Source organism: Pieris napi, chromosome 10 (assembly GCF_905475465.1).
Source record: "Pieris napi chromosome 10, ilPieNapi1.2, whole genome shotgun sequence".
NCBI classification, from domain to species: Eukaryota; Metazoa; Arthropoda; class Insecta; order Lepidoptera; family Pieridae; genus Pieris; species Pieris napi.
In genome coordinates this window covers 5,810,501-5,827,088 of record NC_062243.1, presented here as the reverse complement: position 1 = coordinate 5,827,088, position 16,588 = coordinate 5,810,501, and the positions used below count along the sequence as shown (strand labels likewise).

Genomic DNA, 16,588 nt, shown 5'->3' with positions numbered 1-16,588 from the left:
ATTTGGTTATAAACTTCTACCTATTAAATATTTTCTCTCTGTCATCATGTTAAGATTATTTATTAAATATTGAACTAATTGACTTAACATATCTATACTAACATTATAAAGAGGTAAAGTTTGTGAGGTTGTAGGCGATTTTGAAAATTATGATACTTATAGAAAGCTATATAATATGTGAACCATAGCCTAAGATAATATGTTTATTATCCGAAAAATGGAAAACTTTTTTGTGGTAAATTCAACATTTGTAAACTCTGAGAAAACGCGGCGAACAAAAATATTTCTTACGAACATTGCTTTAGCGATGAGATAATTGAGTTTGATAATGCTAACAAATAGTTAACGACAATATATGTATAAATTTTATATTATGTAAAAACAAAAACTACTGCACGGCATGCGGTTTTCACGAATATCTAGTACAATTCATGAAGGTTTAGTTAAATAGTTGACGCGTATACGGGTCACGATTGCACGTGCGAAGCGGGCCCGTTCGTACACCATACACAAAGTGTGACAGGGCGATTTTATAGATTAGATGATTGTAATAAATAAATGTCCCTTTCTAGTTTAATTTACCATTTCATTTAAGGAAGATTATACATATATTCCAAGGAAGAAAGTTTTTTGCTTAAAAAATATTATTTGCAAATAAAGTGATCTCAATTTTCAGCTCATAAACGTTGGTAAATTCTGGGTGCAATACGCCGACGAATCAACCGCGAGTGAGCTTCGCATGATCCAGCAAAAGTTGAACCGTAAACCCCTTACTCCGTGTTCTGGGTCACCGGCCATTGATATGCTGGTCGCAGCCCCTTACGAAGATGAATCTGGGACTAAGATGTATAGAGCGAGAATCACGCGGATGCTGTCCAAGGATATGCTAGAGGTATATATCTAATATATAAAATTCTCGTGTCACAATGTTCATTCCCATACTCCTCCGAAACGGCTCGACCGATTCTTATTTTTTTATGCATATTCAAGTCAGAGAATCGGCTACTATCTACCTTTCAAACCCCTTAGTGATAAAGGGTTTCCACCCAAAAAAAAATACTTTTTAGACAATTTTTTTTTAATTGATACATCATACAAAAATAAACATACTATACCTATTTTTTTATTATAGTAGATAGTTATTTTTATTGAACAAAAATTTTTTTTACTAGAAATAATATACATGGCAAAACAAACGTTTGCCGGGTCGGCTAGTAATATATATAAACACTCTTCTAATAGATGATAATAGAGAGTTTTATGTGTATCAGTCCATACACAAAGATTTTACAAAAACAAAAACTTCAAGACAAAAGTTATTTATTTAAAAAAATGCAGTAAATGAAATATTGTCACGTCTCTTCGCCGTTTCACTTTCGTAGAGCTTTTTTACAAAATAAGTGTAATATTTATTGGAAAACGAAGTGAAAATCTTCCTTGCGAAAAGGGTTCTTTTAACTGCAGTAACTATAAACTAGTGCAACTGATGCTCGGAGCAAACTCAACCCCCCCCCCCCCGATCCCCTCAACCAAAAATTGGTGGGGCGCGTCTTCGTGAATTGCACTATCTATAGCGGTGAAGGAATGAACGTTGAACGTTTGATCATGTTGAACCATAAGCTATTTTAAGATTTTGTATCAGTATTTAGTTTTCGTATGTAAATTCGATTTGTATTGCCCACTCCATTGCTTAGTTATTAAGCTAACATTCTCAATAAGTCCAGCAGAAAAATATTTCAATTCCAACCCTGAAATTGGTCGATATCTCGTAGAACCAAATAAATTGAATCACAAATTTTTGTTTGCGACATTTTTTATTACTCCTATTAATTAATACATCTTTATATTGGTAAAAGAATTTTTTTTTAATTGAGTATATTTTTAAAGAAACAAAAAAATCGTATATATTAATATATTTTTGAACATTTACTTTTCAGGTCTTCTACATAGACTATGGTAGTGTAGGCCGTGTGAACGTGGGCAGTTTGAGAATGTTACCTGATGGCATGGACAGTCCGCCCTTAGCGATGCTCTGTGTGTTAGCTGAGATTGCGCCTGCGCCGCTTTTGACCGCGCACAGAGATTGGCCACCTGGTGCCGTCCAAGTCTTCACTGAATTGGTCTCCAAGGGACGACTTATTGGCAAGGTATAAGAGAACCTAAAATTAATACCAGTGCATATTTATTTATGACGTAAAATATACTTGTTTACTTAAATAAACCGGGTGTTACTGGAATAGCGAACAAAAAAAGATTTTCAAACGATGTATATTTTCGGTTCGCGTGCCTACGTTTACGCTCGTTTCCATACAATTCTGTACTATTGTAGATATTTATTCATTGACTCTCTTTTTGAAGAGCTAAACTTGATAAGAGGAAATTCAGCAAAACTTTATTCCGCTATTATACCGATACAATTGAACAATTTAAGTTTAACTATAGATAATAATCTTTATTCAGAACAAAATTTGACGCTAGTCCCCACAATAGTTACCCACAACTCGCCCTGTGTTGTGGGTAACTAGACCACAGCTCTTCTATGGTATATGGTATAAAACAAAAGGAATGTATGTGATATATAAAAATAATTTGTAAGAAATTTTAGTCTTAATCTATGTATGTGAATACGGGTGTCGCTAAGAGATGTTATCTTGCTTGCAGTTATAAAATACCTTTTGAAGTTTTAAAACATCTTTTTGACGCAATTATTCGACAGAACATTTTTTTAATGATTTAAAATCGGTTTTCCTATAGCCGATATAAAATATGATATAGTAATCGATGTTGTATGAGTTATATTAAAATACATAGATTTCGCACAGTCGCAGAATTATTATTACACCATTAATACTTAGTTATTAAGATTATTAAGATATTTTATAAACGTTTCAATATATATTATATTAAATTGTACATTTGTTAGGTATATTCGGTGACGCACGGAGTGGTGTCCATCGAGCTGATGGCTGAGGGCGGCCGAATCAGTATTAACCAGGAATTAATAAAAAAAGGTTTAGCCGTCAAGTGTGAGGAAAGTTATGAATCAAAGGTATGTTCAAATGATAATTTTATGTGTTTTTTAGAGTTTCTTTGCTTTGTGGATTTTCATCTATAATGGTAGGGGAGCCCAAGAGGGGATTTCGGGATTTACTAAAGCGCGGCAGATTAATATATAGGGGGATACCTTGTACCCGGTTAAGTACCTCCACAAAATATGAGGCCCATATATAAAGCCGCACGTGAAGGAGACAGGATCAGTTTAGTAAAAAAAAATTGACCATCAGAAATTCCCGAGCGCGTCAGATTAAGGTAGGGTGAGTTAATTACATCCTAAAAAGTGTATATTCCACTAATCTGACAATTTGAGAGTGACGGAAAAAAAGGGGAGGGCAACAAAGTTGTAAAAAAAAAACGTCATCTCGACATTCTCGAGCGTAGCTAATTTTTTTTTTATTTTGAAGGAAATAATTCAAGAATAATGAAAAATATATAATCTGACGATTTCCGCAAGCCGAAATAACAAAAATTCGTCGATAAAGTTAAATGCGTGCAGCTGCGTGATGCCTACATTTCCTTAAACCGATCGGAATTTACTAAACGGCGTTCTAAATATTTCCCTCAAAATTACATTTCCTGTGAATTTGAACCGATTCGGACCGATAGATTTTGAGAAATTTTGAAAAATCTTAAAAAAATAAGAAATATTTGTTTTTAAAGTGGTTTCTTTATCGATCAACTTCAAAAACTAATCCGCCTTTGAGCTTGAAAAACCACGTCGATCGCCACCAAGCTGGTCAAAAGCGGTTGATTCGTTCGAGAGATATCGTACACGAAAGAAACCCGAAAAAGTGTTTTTTCGGGATTACTCCGAAATTTGTGGTTCGATCAATTAAAATTGCAAAATTATTTATGAGGATGATAAAACTGCGTCGAATGCCGTCAACCGCGTGAAAATTGCTTGATCCATTCAAAATTTATTGCGGTTTGAAAATTCCAAAAATAGTGTTCTATGAAACTTCTATCAGACTTTCGAGCTGGGTGAGCTCAAATGCATAGAAATGTTATTTCTTTGAACTCAGCGAGCTCAAAATATCAATTTTAAGCGCCCAGGAATGGAATTAGCGGGAAGTTGCAGGAATGGCCCTTTAGGTGAACCGTTTTTCTATTTTTTTTTTGGCAGATCAGGCGAATCCCTCTAGATAATCGTCAGATTATGAGACAGTACGTTTAGAACATAAATATGAACCACATATATCTTAATCTGACGCGCTTGAGTATTTCAAAATTGCGATTTTTTTTTGCAAATTAAGAAAATGGCTGTGGGTTTGCGTCCCATCGAAATCGTCAGATTAGTGAATGAGAGCTTTTTTTTGGTGCACTTAACACTCCCTTAGAAAATCTGACGCGCTCGATAATTTTTTTTTTTTTTTAATTTTCAACCCTTAAATACAACCACCCGCATCATGCAAACGATCAGATTAACATACGTACATTATTAAAAATACGTAGGGCATAGATGCTATCAATATCTGACGCGCTCGAGGATGTCCATGCAACAGTTTTTTTTTACATATTTAACTATCTATAGCCGCTTCCCCCACCGATGAAAAGGAATTTATCATATAACATTTTTTTCTTCTTTTTATCTAAGCTTTGCATCCCAATAGGTCTCTACGACGCTCGAGTAAATCCCCATTTAGCATCGTGGGCTCCCCTACCATAACATATTCGCTTTTATATGGGTTGACATATTTGTTAATCTCCAAGGGACTCTAACATTACTGTAAATACTTTTATTTATGTTTTCATACTTTTAACCAGTTTTGTATCCGTTTATTTATAAGTCTAGACAGTGTAGTAGTAATTTAATACTATTACGCCCTATTAACAATATCTTTATTTTCCAAATTTCCTGAAATTTTTGTGTTAGCCGCCTATTAAGCTTAGTTTTAGGGTCGATATCTCTTTTGTCATACTCAATTCTATGTGCGCTGTAGTATGGTGCGGGTGACAGTTGCTTAATTTTTCTTTCAATTCAATTTGATTTGTAGACTAGTATATTCTGGCTGGGTTTAATTTTACTGCAGTTATTAATGATTTAATATATTACGATTGTGGTACAGCTGAAATACTAGAGTGAAACTAAAAATAAAGCCCACACCATGCTACAGCGCACATACTATAGTATGTGAAAATCTAACACATTTTTCCTGACTTCTTCCCCTGGGATCATAACTTTCTATAACCAAATTTATTACTTGTATAAAATAATGATCGAATCCAATTGATGATTTCAATTAACATTTATCCGAATTTTAATTAAATTAAAACATTTATCACAATTTTTTTGTATTCATGTACAGTTAAACCACGACCTAAGAGAGACTGCGTCCGAACTGAACATGTCTCAAAAACGGGCTCACAATAAGGAACAATCTGAAATGGCCTATACACATGTCACCGAGATGGGGCCATCCAGTTATAAGGAATGTGTCTCTGACGTTTGCCTTAATGGACCAATAAGGTACGTGATATAAATCTATACTTTGCGCATTCCCAATTATTAATTATAACATTAATTAATAATTGTGAGTTTTATTTGTGATTTAATTAAGGTAATAATTATTTGGCGTCTTCCACAAAGGATTCTTTTCCTTAAAATTAATGCAATTATTATTAGAATTGTGTAGTCCATACCCAAACGAATTATAAATGATTAAATATAAATATTATCAAGTCAAGCTTAAATTAAGCTTTAGCTGTTGAACCATTTTTTCTCTATGAAGTTTGACATATTTGACAGCGCTAATGACAAGATTGTGACATTATTACTTATAGTAGGGCCAATTTAATAGACAAAATTTGACATGGCAGGAATAATTTTTCTTGAACTTTTTTCATATCCGATTACGAATTTATTGTTATATGACAATAGAAGGTAATTTTAGAATTCACTTTCACTAATTAACCATTTTTAATCAATAAGCACTAAATCTAATAATATCAAATAAGAGTATAGGTATGCTATCTAAAGCTGGCGGCTTCAACACATTTACACTTTGTACTTGTGTAGTGTCTGTGAATAAGCGCGAGGCGTGATGTCAAACTGAAATACAATCACAAATACATCATGAAAAGACTGTCCGTCTCTCTCGCGCTCGGTCAAGCTTATGAGTATAAAAGAGACAGTTATTGTTTTTCTTTTGCTACTGTTTATGTGATCTTTACTGTAAATGTCGATCTTTTTTCAAACATTACCAGGACAATCTGGTGAAATGGTGCACAATGTTTTTAATTATTTTAAGCATCTCAATAAAAACAGTTTAATGAAAAAAAATTATTTTTAATTTGACATCAGATGCGACTGGGGTTTCTAAGAGGAGTATTGAAAGAATTGATATGCTAGATGGAGCTTTTGTCGAAAAATGAAAAATTATTTACACAAACTACTCTTTTACGTTCTTGGTCGGGCATAGAACTTTTGTATCCACGCTCGTATGCACATAATATTTATATGTATTTGACACATTTTTATTTATTTACAACCCACCCAACCTTACTAAAATCAGAGTAGACTAAAATATATAGCTTGGTAAAAAAGTCATATTTCTAAACATACTGTATAGTGAAACTGCATTAGTGTGAGTACTGTGAACGCGCCAGATTTCAATAACCGACCTATATAATATTTAACTCTGAAATATATTTTCAGCCCGTTAGAAACCACTGTACACAATCTAATGTACGCGAGCCATGACAAACCAGTTAATATAGAGAGCAGTTCCGTCAACTCAGTACTACTGGACACAGAGCCACAGGAAATATATGAAAGGTTTGTTTATTATCTCACTTAATTGATAATTTATCGTATTAAATTAAGTAACATAATTGTTAATTAATAATTAAGAATGATTTAAACTTTTTAAAGATTCAGTAACTTAATAAATTGAAGTATTGAAAACATAAGGGTGGCCCATAAATTAACGTCAAGTCCTAATTGGATAAAAGTGTAAAACCTCAGAAAATTAATGAAAAAATTCTATGACACGTATTTTTTTAATTATTGCCATTCAAAATGTAGATTAATTTTATGCTTCCTGTGACGTTCTTTCTATTATTTCATTTGAACGTGTTGAAAAGAAATGATCTATCAATGTTGGCAAGTGCCATAAAAAGATGACGCATTTAGTCCAAATTCCAAAGTAGTAACTTGCAAAGCCCCCAAAAAAAATTTTGGCTTGACTTTGATTTATGAGATAGCCTGTGTAAAATCAGTGTAGAATTTATGTTAATCAAAATAATTTGCGTGAAATAAAGTTAATGAACGGTTAAATGAAAAAAAAAAGAAAAAGCTCATACAGTCATATACAAGATAAAAAAGGAATTTCACAGACCAGTCTTAAATTGAATCATAACTGAGATGTACCTTTGAAATTGACTTCAATACAGAATGGGCTTTACAATTCGACGTTATTTTATAAATTCCTTTATTTTAAATAAATCTTCTATGTTAATAATGGCCGACTGATAGTCTTTTCAAAAAAAAATTATTTTTTCCTCGTGGTGGTGTGGTTTTGAAGTTCTATAAGAATATAACGTCACCAGGTTGCTGGTAGCGGCGGAAGTCGGTCAGAATGAAGTGAGCAGCCGTCTGACGCTACGGCACACCACGCTGATGCCCAACATACCTGGCCTACCCGCATTGCTTGCACTAATATTCTGCCCTGAGTAAGTTTTTTAAGTGAAAACTTAGCGTTGTACACTTTTTTGGAATGGGTAAAAAATGTTAAACTCGCGTCAGGACACGTGACCTGATCGAAAATTCGTAAGATGGATGGAGAGTAGACAGCTGGCGCGGCGTATTTAATGTAATATAAATTGTCATGTTTGTGTACGATAGCGCAATAAATAAATATTGTGTTCTACCACATTAATGATAGTACTTTTATACTGATAATTAAAGCAATTCGTGCAAAATTATTCCCTAACCATTCCAAAATATCAAAAATTCACAACGTTAATATTCAAGTTTTCACTTCTGCCGGCACTCCCGGAGTGAAATCTGTCGTTTTTTTATTTATTTATTTTATACACACAAATACATACACTATCCTTATAGAAATAAGCCGATACTATAGTGTGGAAATTAAAAATAAAATATATTATATTAAATACCTACATAATATACACAATATCGCTACTGTAAACTCTCTCTGCGTACAAATAAAGATGTCGATAGTGTCGGAGACAGCATTCAGTAGGTTGCGTCTTTGTTAACGGTGATCCGTGCAACAGATTAACTGGCTCTTGGCCTATAACTTTGGCCTTCGCCGTTGCACATATCCCCTATATTTTAAGAAACCACGTCCTTGTAGAACACTTAAAAGAATCAAAACTTTGAAATCGTTTTTTGTCTAGATTTTAACATGAAGTCTTAGCGTGTTCTCCTAAAATTGTCAATTACGCTTCAATATCAAGTAATATATGTATAAATATTATGACTATGGTGAAACAGAGATATATTATTACCATGCCTTATTTTGAAACTGTAGCTTCAAAAGTTAACCTTTTATGATTATTTGGTAGAATTACAATCTAAAGTAAAACTATATATGTATGGTTGTTGCTATCTATTTCTGGAAAGTAAATTCAAGAAAATGAGTATTACTAACATTGCACAAAATAATTTCACATCCTCGTGTTTTTTTTATAGTTAATTTTTCTGCAAAAAATCCGGAAAAAATGAGAACGCATTAAAACAGTCGTACTAGAGCTTTACGGCTTAGTTCCCCGGGGCAAGCGATATATAAGTTACATAATAAAAAAAAAACATCCAGTAGCGTTACAACTTTTTAGGTGTAAGTCTCAGATTTCTATAACTGTTTCGTGATCATTCTAGTGGATTCAGTGTGTGACTCATCCCTGAGGTCGTAATTTTGATTCCCACCTCCAAAGATCCAATGGACTTTGTGTCTGTGGGCATATAACATATGCTAGAATGGTAAAACGTGAGGAAATTGGCTTACATTAGCCCCACAAAGTAGACAGCATAGAAGTGCCCCCTTTGGCTATAAGAAAATACAAATAATCACGAAACAGATACAGAAATCTGATGACCTAAAAAGATATCGCTACTGATTTTATAGAGGATAGTGACAGGAAGTAAGTACCATAGATTCTGAAAGATTCGCCAAGACACGAAGAGTTTTGGAATGCTTAATATATTGATACCTTATATTGTCGTATTACCTTGTTACCTATTAAATTATCATAGGGCTGAGCTACGCCGTGATTCGTCGGCTAGTCGATACGTGAGCGTTCTATGCGGTTTGGGAAGTGACGCTGAGGGACATCCCTACTTCCCAGAACATGATGTACTCGTGAATATCGACGCTGATCTAACTGTTGACGATATTGGAACCGTAAGTGTAGTATATATTTTGGTTATAATGTTTTCCCATCTTAATTTCTCTAAACCTATATATACTAGCTGCCCCCGCGAAGTTCGTTTCTCCTTAATGTGATTTTACTTAGCCTACCTTTTTAGTATATACCAACATGGAACATTTTGGTATGTACCCCAGAGACTTTTCTGTTTTCTGGAATGACAGCTTTTTAGGTTTTTCTTTGAATCTTTCTCTATATCAACCTCAGAGTTCAAGTCATAAGATTTTAATTAACAAATGAAAAATAGGGGTTGATCATAGAGGGGTGAAAATTAGGGGTTGTATTTTTTTGTATGCTGTATCATAAAAAATAAAAACAAAAAAACTATTTTTGGGGTGGACACCCCTTATCACTTAAGGGTTTGAAAAATAGATAGTAGTTTTTATGCATACTCAGACTTACTCTGTATGCATAAAAAAATTCATATGAATCGGTCGAGCCGTTTCGGAGAAGTATGGGAATGGACATTGTGCCACGAGAATTTTATATATATAGAGATAAATGAGTAATTGTTCGTTTGTCTCGCTAAAACTCGAAGTTGCCAGTTAATAAAAATCGTTACATAGATCCTACTTACATACACGTATCATCCTATTCAGTCTGGGCCCTCAGATCTCAGGTAATTTCTTTTTCTAATAGCCAAGTAAGTAGGTGATCAAGTGATCAGCCTTCTGTGCCTGACACATCTCGAATTTTTGTGTTTACGGCATGAAGGTTTCCTCACGATGTTTTCCTTCACCATATAGTTTACTTTTAATTATATAGAATTCTTGTGTTCTTTCAATTTAGATGAAACAATCGTTTTCTGGAAAGATATCTTGATTCTGTAAAAAATATAAAAAAAGTATGGAATAAATCCATTGGAAATCCAGATAAACCACCTCCGTTACCTGATGGACCTGACGATGCACCTGCGGAATAAAATGGAGACGCCGATCGACGACGTGGACTTCACTGCTAATCTGCCACAGCTTATTCGGGAAGACCTCATGAAGTAAGTTTAAAATTAAAATTGCGTATTTATTACATATTAAACCCCTCTTCTATTTTATTGTTGGATATGTTACTCTTACTGTCCCATGTAAGACAATTCACACCAATTGACCTAGTCCCATGCTAAGCTGGTGAAGCTTGTGTTATGGGTACTAGACAACGGATATACATACATATTATAGATAGATAGACATATAAATACATATTTAAACACCCAAGACCTAAGCACAACACCAAATGCTCATCACATCTATGTTCGTCTCAGCCGGGGATCGAACCCGGGACCCATGGATTCGCAGTCAGGGGTACTAACCACTAGACCAATGAGTCGTCTATTAAAATGAACTTGACTGATGAGAAGTTGAATTATCTAGACTAGAACTGAATTAGTTTTTTTTTGTGTTATTTATCCTATGACTTTTTTATTTCCATTTGCTGATAAAGCAAGAGCTGAGCGCATCTTCCCCTTAGAGGGACCGCTATATACTTATAATTTATGTTTTCATACTTCTATGGAATAAATGAGGATCGAGTTAAGTTCGGTGGCGGTTGTTGGAGGAATGTTTAAGTAAATGAAATTATTTGTTTAAAGCTAAGTGTCAACTGTCTTTAATCATTTAAAACATGAGCTTATAACTAGGATAACATTAGGGGGTTGCGACGCTGGACTAAGAAAAAGCTGTAACTTAACTTATTTATGTTCTGGTTCTTAAAACTAAGTGACACATCTGTTACCTACAAAGAATATAAGTGATTTCTATCTTTAGTATATTCTTGGAAACGAGAATGTTATATTACAATTTATGAATGTATGAAAAACTAAGGGTCGATTCGACCAAACTTCAATTTATACACGAGTAACTATACCAAGAATAATCTATTCCATGATTTTAATCTCGAGTAAATCCATAGTCGTTTGTCCACGTAATCGATAGTATAATTGTGCTAGGAATAACAATACGCGAATAGCAAGAGAGTGGTGAACGAAAATAAAACTCGGCAAATAAATGTTGTTCTACAACGGGACAGTGTAAGAGCATACATCATGTCAACTCGATTTTGCCGTATTATAGTGTGAAAAAGTAGCTTATAACAGGTGTCAAACGACAACAAAAAGTTTTTATTTCTTGTTTGTTTGAGGCTTTCGTCTAAAAAGGAACTTCTGTTGAGCCCAGTTGAATTTCATTCTAATATTATAGAAAATAAAAAATCTAAAAACAAATAAATAAATAATAAATTGTTTAAACGTTTCATTATACAATGCTAGACTATTAATTTAGTGCGTTGCGTTGACTTGAAATTAAAACACAGAATACATATTTGTGAAATGACAGAAATCAGCTGATTGGACTGACTGACGCCATTAAATTATTCTAGGAATAGCTGTTATTCCGTGCGAAACGGCGGTATAGTAGCAATTCCCGAATAAGCCCACTATTCTTAGAATTTGTAGTTGGTAAAACGTAAAATTGATTTACTCTCGATTAACTGACGATTTATTCTAAGATTAAGATTTACTCTTGTTTGGTCGAATCGACCCTAAAGGGTTCATTTATCACTACTAAAACTGACGTTTTACAATTTATTAAATGCTAGTGTAAGATTGTTAACATAATACAATTGACAACATTAAGTCTGCGGGTACGAAACTTGCGACGGCCGGAGCGACGGCGGGGCGGCGCGACGGCGATGTAATCAAATGCATTAAAAACATTAAGCGCTGTGTACGAAACGGGCGACGGCGGAGCGGCGCGATGGAGCGATGCACGGGCGGCGGTAGAGCGGTGGCGGCGCGGAGCGACGAGAACAAACTAGTTTGGTTTCGCCGCTCGAGCGGGTGCATAGTGTTGCATTTTTATCACAGTAATAATATGGAAATTATGGAAATTGACAATGAAGAGTTAATATCTTTTATTTTATCAAAACCGGCTATATGGGACAGTAAAAACGTACACCATAAAAACAAAACAGTTATAATAAAGTGTTGGGAAAACTGCGTCTTCGTTGATTTATTGGATGAACACCATCTCTAGGTAATAAAAATTCTCTCATTAGGAGACTGGGCTCGCTAACACTACGTGAGCGCGACTGCGCGAAAGTTTGTTTCGTACACACGCAAGACACCGCTATGTCAACGCTCCGCGCCGCACCGCCCCGCCCCGCCGTCGCTCCGGCCGTCGCAAGTTTCGTACCCTCAGACTAAATGAAAAGGAGGGCAACTGGCGGCCTTATCGCTTTCGAGCGATCTCTTCCAGGCAAACACTTTTGTATATTTGTAAAGAATAAACTATTTAACTACTGGATTGATTTAAAACATTGTTTTAACGTAGAATGCTACAATACTGGGCCAGGCATTGCTCGGCTAGACTGTACTTCAAGCAATTTATGTCTCCTCCTTCATAGAAATGCCTCATAAAATGATTTTTGAAGTGAAACTTCTTTATCGACGTATGGGAGAAATTTTGTAGCAGGTTACGCGCCATGTTGCTTTTTGAAGTCAAACTTCTTTATCGGCGTTGGAAAAAAATTTACACACATTTGTCACATTTTTCGGTTACGCGCCATCTTTTTCTTGTCCCTACCACGGTTGATCCGAAGAGATTCGAAGCCATTAGTAACAAAAATATATAATAACGATAACAATGATAGTAATACTAATAATTCTATTACAATTAATGAAATTCTGTAATAATCTTAGTACTACATAGTAGTACAGTAATAAGTTAAAATGAAATAATTGTATTTGTATTCATGTCTATGATAATAAAAGCTTTTTGTTAAACTTTATCTAATTTAACTTTATTTAACCAATTTCTGTAAAGTTGCATATAGTAGATCATTTTTCGAAAAATAAGGTCATAAAGAAGTTTCACTTCTTACGTGTGTACACCTAGTACACGCACACATTTTTTTTTTAAATTAACTGTGATCGATACCATCCATTATGAACGTTAAATATGTATCGTTTTTTAGGCTAATCCAACATATAGTTAGATTTATGTAAATATATTTTTAATATATTTCAAGGATTTCTTGTTTTTACTTAGATTGTTACTGAAGCGGCGCAAGCATCGCGACCCAGAATCAGTACTCAGGGCCTGGGAATGGAAGTCGATACCTGATGAAGAGTTCCTCAGCATCAACGTGCCTGACATGGTGGAAAGGGCTGAAGTCTTCCCGTTACATGCTCCATTGGAACTGACACCTGTCTCCAGAGAACGGCTTCTGGAGCTGAAGAGAGATAACGATGAGCTGAAGATGCTCGTCAATCGGTATGTTCACATACAAACTGCTCACATTGGTTTCTATATAAGCGCGGCGATTTCCTAAATCGTTTGAGTCACGTCCTAAAAGTATTGCCAGACTTTAAATGATTCTTTTGTTTAAAACATTCCCCAGACCCAGGACCGGAACAAACGCTGAACCCAATTTTTTAAGATTTTTAGGAACTTTTTGAAGTTATACTTCTTTAGGCGCGTTATGAAAAATTAATGAGAGTGAAATTTCACGATGCGCGTGCACCGTGACACAAAATTAACAGAATGAAGTTGCCCACGGAAGATGCTACGGCATTGGACATAATTTAAAAACAACATTCGAATAATAATAGAATTAATGTTACACTTAATGTAAGAGAATAATAATAAATATTTATTTATTTAATTTTTCAAATATAAACTGAACTTTATTGACTGTAATGACTCCTTTTCCAGTCTTTGATTATTTAATTGTAATTAATTATTTGCATGCAATCAAAAACTATTTTTAATAATGTCAAAGAAGTATAACTTACGCGCGTACATAAGTACACGCACCCTTTTCTTTAAAGTGCTGTCTAATGAACGTAATAACAATAAACAGGGCGTCTCTAACAACGAACGCGGATTTGTCGTGTAAGCTTTGCGGCACAGCGCCCATGGCACTACACGCGATGCGTATACATCTCTTCTCCAACGTGCACCGCGAGAAGGAGGACGACTTCAATATCGTTAATTCTTAAATACAATTAATTCTAGTAATTTCATTGTGATATTGCGAATTGTTTAAGGGGATATCTAGGGGAAGATTTAGAAACTCTTAGCGCTACACACTCAGACTGACCTTCCTAACGCCCGAACCCAATAACCTATATCAATCCGTAATCCACCATCTGAGATAATCTTAATACAAATAGTGTAACAAGTGTGCCAATAACCAACCGACGGATTGTAATAGCCAGTTTTTTAAATAGTTAAAAAACTGTTTGTTATGTTTTAAACATACACATGTATATTTTAATGTCATTTGTATGGTTTTATTTACTTTATTTGGTTTACATTGATTATTAAATATGAGGGCAAACTCGGTAAAATTGAACGACAAAGAGCAGATCCGTCGCCAAAAATGGATTGTCTTCGTGGAGTTCGGTTATTGGGATGCAGATAGGAGATCGATCGACTGTCACGGTCTGATCTCATTGTTTTCAATCTGAGATTGTGGATTGATTATTGGGTTCGGGCGTTAATTCTCTCTGAAACTTACCCTTAGCCCCGACAGGTATATTCAGTTACAATTGAAATTACATTTAAGTTAGTACTGTTCTAATATGTGAGCCTCAGCGCTAAGTAGGTTAAGTCCAAAACGTTTTTGACGACTCGATCTGATCTCGAATCTGATTGCCTTAGCCCGTATTCTAAACTTGTATTCATATTTGACAGCGCTCAAGACGAGATTGAGACATGAGATACAAATTTGAATATGGACCTAAGACTAGATTTATTAAATGAAGTTGTGAAACAAACATTTGTTTTTTCTTTCAACTTTCCGCTTTTGACTTTGTCAAACTCAGCTTAAGATACAAACGTGCCTAGAAGTTCTCAGTCTCTCTCTCCTCTAGTTCAAAGATTAAAATTATTTTTGTATGAACGATATGAAATGTTAATTAGTACCTAAGTACGTTAAAAGTTTTGTTTTTTTTATTAATTAGAGTAGGAAATATGCGTGGTATATTTTCGATTTCGAGAAACATATTGAATACCCAAAAAGTTTCAAAAAGGCTACATTACAGGTAATTTTAGCTATCGGTCCATTACAAATCATATGTTACATATATTATGATTATTTAAAATATACAATGGAAAACTTAAAAATTGTCAGAATTCAATCATGTCAACTTTGGATTATCAACAGATGGCGCTTTGTCAAGATAACATTATCTTAATTTGTCTAAGTTTGTGCCATTGCCAGAGCGTTTTTCAGCTTATTATTGTACAAGCTTTTAAAGCTTATTCAAAGCTTGTAAAGTTGTATTAATAACTAATTTAAAGCATATACATGTCGCCGTCATGTTTCCAATTATTGTAAAAAATCGATAGTAAATTTCGGCGACTGAATTTTTCTACATTAATTTCACTATCTGTTTTTTTATTGCCAGTTACAAATTCCGGCCACAGATGCTAAAACGTCTGCATAGATTGATGTGATTATATAATGATGACTGAATTATTGTAACAAAGAAAGGAATAATGTAATATTTGACTATTAACAATCTCCTTACCGATTTACCAACATTGACAACTTTTGTAATGTAGAATCTTTCCGACTATAATAATGATCATTCAAATCTAAGTGCTTCCATTAAACCTTTCAATATTTGACATTTTGAGTAAAATTTAAATTCAGAATCAAACAACAATCTATTCCATAGACTTCCCCATAAGAACTCTAAACTATATAAGAAAAAAAAAATAGTTTAAGTATACAGATAATATTAATATACATATTTGATTTTCCGCCAATTGTCAAATGCCTTTACTTTGATTTTTATGTCAATAGCTCAAAAACTTTGACTATTATTTATAATAAGCATATTTCCAATTCAGATGATCAGTACGTTATCTACAAGTAGAAATATTTTTAAATAAAAGTTTAATTGTTATACTATATTGATTATTACCTGAATATTTCTTAGGTTTGGGAGGAATACTGTTCGTTTATTTTCTGGTAATTGTGTCTACCTCATTAAAGATTCACGAAGAATTTGATGACTATAAAGTATGCACGTATATTAATATACCTACGCAGTTCTAAAATATAAACAACGTTAGGTATCCTACAGATTACAGGTTGTCATTGTATCTTTTTGTATAATTATGTGTTAAGAAATAAA

The 16,588-nt window shown here is 34.1% G+C and overlaps 1 protein-coding gene across 3 annotated transcripts in view; it reads left to right on the top strand.

Moving 5' to 3' along the window:
- Window positions 1-14,710, top strand: part of LOC125053131 (probable ATP-dependent RNA helicase spindle-E) — a 29,799-nt gene extending 15,089 nt beyond the window's left edge. For 2 of the 3 annotated variants that reach the window (XM_047654354.1, XM_047654355.1), the window contains exons 18-27: window positions 677-892; window positions 1,938-2,147; window positions 2,924-3,049; window positions 5,364-5,524; window positions 6,713-6,832; window positions 7,606-7,728; window positions 9,275-9,422; window positions 10,320-10,441; window positions 13,488-13,712; window positions 14,302-14,710. In XM_047654354.1, the coding sequence (XP_047510310.1) occupies window positions 677-892; window positions 1,938-2,147; window positions 2,924-3,049; window positions 5,364-5,524; window positions 6,713-6,832; window positions 7,606-7,728; window positions 9,275-9,422; window positions 10,320-10,441; window positions 13,488-13,712; window positions 14,302-14,440 (1,590 nt within the window). In that variant the 3' untranslated portion in view covers window positions 14,441-14,710. Of the gene's footprint in view, window positions 1-676; window positions 893-1,937; window positions 2,148-2,923; window positions 3,050-5,363; window positions 5,525-6,712; window positions 6,833-7,605; window positions 7,729-9,274; window positions 9,423-10,319; window positions 10,442-13,487; window positions 13,713-14,297 lie in introns of all 3 variants that reach the window. The other variant, XM_047654356.1, reaches the window with a different exon arrangement.
- Window positions 14,711-16,588: the final 1,878 nt, after the last annotated feature.